We start from the raw sequence: 2506 nt of genomic DNA, 5'->3' as shown, positions 1-2506 counted from the left end.
TGGAGGAAAACGAGAACCCACGCCATTGAATGAGGGTGGTTGCGTGGAGGAAAACGAGAACCCACGCCATTGAATGAGGGTGGTTGCGTGGAGGAGAACGTAATCAGAACAACTAAGTTTGGGAAATATCAGTCTTAATGTTCTGTGTGAAGAACATATCGTTTACAAGGCACGTCCACTATTCTCAGTATCCGGAAAGATCAGTGTGACAGACACTAGTCTCACCACATCGAGTATACTACTCGACTGTGGAGCTACCAGGATATACGCTTCAAAACGTTGGGTTGCGAAAAATCAGATCAAGACGACAAAGTTTGGGAACAAGAACTTTCGTGTCAAGCTGGGAGACAATTAAATCGTTGAGGTCGAAGTGAAAGTCCTACCCATGAGGATCGGGGTGTCTGGCGAAGGCTACGCTTACCCCTATGTCGCTGTAGTCTACGCGATACCAGATGAATTTGGCGCATCCTTGGAGTTCCGTTCTCCGAGGACATACAACCGCAGATCGACTGGAGGGGTCGACGAATCCAAGGAACAAGAGGAAAGGTTCTGCGTTGGGAGCGGACAGGCGAGACCTGTGGAGCTGTGGACTGATCGAGGAAAGCCGACCGGTGGTTGCCTCCGGTCTTCGGAGATCTGTCGAGTCGAAAGAACATTTGGCGAAAAGACCCAATTCCTGTTGAGGCACCACGCTGGAAACGGATGTGAAGTCCGAGGTCAAACCTGTCTGTGACACAGTGTTGATGAAAAGCCCAAGTGTCGTTTGCGAACAACAAAGAGACGCGTCAGTCAGGAGGAGGTCGGCGGTGAAAGACAGCTCGGAGTCTTCGGAGCGTGAGGGTACTGCAGTAGAGGCTGACGACGGCAGCAGTGCCGGGGGCTAGGACAGCATCGTAGAGGTGGTGTTCACGAGGGTGTAGTCGACGATGCAGATATACAGACCAAGTACATCACACGAAAGAAACTTCGAAGTTCCTGAGAATCAAGACCTAATGACGAACCAGACTTCATGTCAGTTCTGTCGGTCGAGAAGGAATAGCTTATATGACATATCGCACTTAAGCTGAATCAAACCCATCCCTACAAACACCGAGTAATTAATTGCCCTCTTAGCTGGTTCTAAAGCAAAGTCGGGCGAAGTTCATCGCACTTTACAATTTTTAGCAGGACAAAATTGTTGGGGTTAACCGTTAAAATATATGTGTGAGCTCTCATGTGAAAACTTCGATTTTCAGCACTACCTAGCTCTCTTGATGAGTTCCAGCTGGACTCCTGTTCCGGCTGAAGCTGGGCGAGGCTCTGGGGCAATCAATCTTCAACGCGAGAAAAGGAGCGTATCTATGGCTGGATACCACAGCAAAAGTCCTGAAAGGATTCCTGTGGGTAGTATTCCGGATGATCAAGTGCAAGGTGGGTCTGGAAATCAATCAACGATACTGAAACGCAACCCGCCGCAATCGAATCTTGCCAGCAGCAGCCATACCTTCCGCAGATACAGTAATGATCACACCAAGCTAACCATTTTGTGACGGGATGCCATCTTGACCAATACCTGTAAAATAGATTATTGTACTTCGCTATTGTGAAACAGAACAAAGTGCAACCTCGGGGCGGAAATCCCTGTGGGCATCCTAGCCTCCCGTTCGCTGGCTCCCTTTTGGTCCATTAGCGGTTGCTGCCCACCAAAACCGCCGAATATCAAATGACCGCGCAATAAAGAGCTTCATGGGTGACGGTCCGTTAAAACTGCGCCATGCAAAACCAGTATCGTCGTCTACATGAACGAGACCCAACGCGCAAAAGCAAGCATTCAGCCTCTATATCGACGTCATCAGTGGCCAAATCGTTGTTCCTAATACATTATATCCTTCTACATCTAATTTTTGAATAAAGTCATGACTAACAAACAGAACATTCTTGTTTCCCCGATACCTCTATAAATACATATATTGCTTTTGTTGCTGTCTTATTTGACGTGCCTGCGACCTTCGGATGGGGTCGCATTACGCCATTCCTCAACCTCGCAACACCCGGACACCAGCAGACCAATGAAGCGCCGTCCGCTGCGCATCGCGGGCGGCTTCGGGATCTACGCTATGTGCATCTTCCTGTCCACCATCGCTCTGCAGGCGTTGACCACGCCGTCCCCCGCTCCGTCCTCCTCTTTCCTCAGCAACTTGAATCCCGTAGATTCGCTCCTCTGGGGTCGTACGTCCGCGATCTCTACCATGGACTTGCGGCTGCGCAACTTATCCGTACACCGCGTACGATACGTGGACGACCAGGCGGCCTCAGAGGAAGAACAAGGCGAGGCTGGCGTCCATAGGACTCTAGTGGACTTCCTGACGACCACGAAGCCTCGATCAGCGGAAATTTCCAGCGTAGTGGTCACTTGGGAAGACCATCCGCTAGCTGCGCATGCTCGAGCGGAAGACGCACGACTAGAAGACGAAGAAGACGAACGTTCAGCCACACTAGCGGCAGATTCGAGCGCCGACGCGTATTC

General features: G+C 50.5%; 1 protein-coding gene across 1 annotated transcript; it reads left to right on the top strand.

Annotated features, from left to right (window-relative positions):
* Nucleotides 1–2048: 2048 nt before the first annotated feature.
* On the top strand, nucleotides 2049–2445 carry PPTG_15857 (hypothetical protein; the record flags this gene model as incomplete). The annotated part of the gene is made up of 2 exons (XM_008913614.1): nucleotides 2049–2264; nucleotides 2413–2445. 2 exons carry the CDS (start codon nucleotides 2049–2051, stop codon nucleotides 2443–2445), a joined length of 249 nt encoding a protein of 82 aa, XP_008911862.1.
* Nucleotides 2446–2506: the final 61 nt, after the last annotated feature.

This window comes from Phytophthora parasitica, assembly GCF_000247585.1.
Source record: "Phytophthora parasitica INRA-310 unplaced genomic scaffold supercont2.54, whole genome shotgun sequence".
Classification (NCBI taxonomy): domain Eukaryota; phylum Oomycota; class Peronosporomycetes; order Peronosporales; family Peronosporaceae; genus Phytophthora; species Phytophthora nicotianae.
Note: the sequence above shows the minus strand (reverse complement) of the source record. Positions and strands in the feature narration are given on the sequence as shown.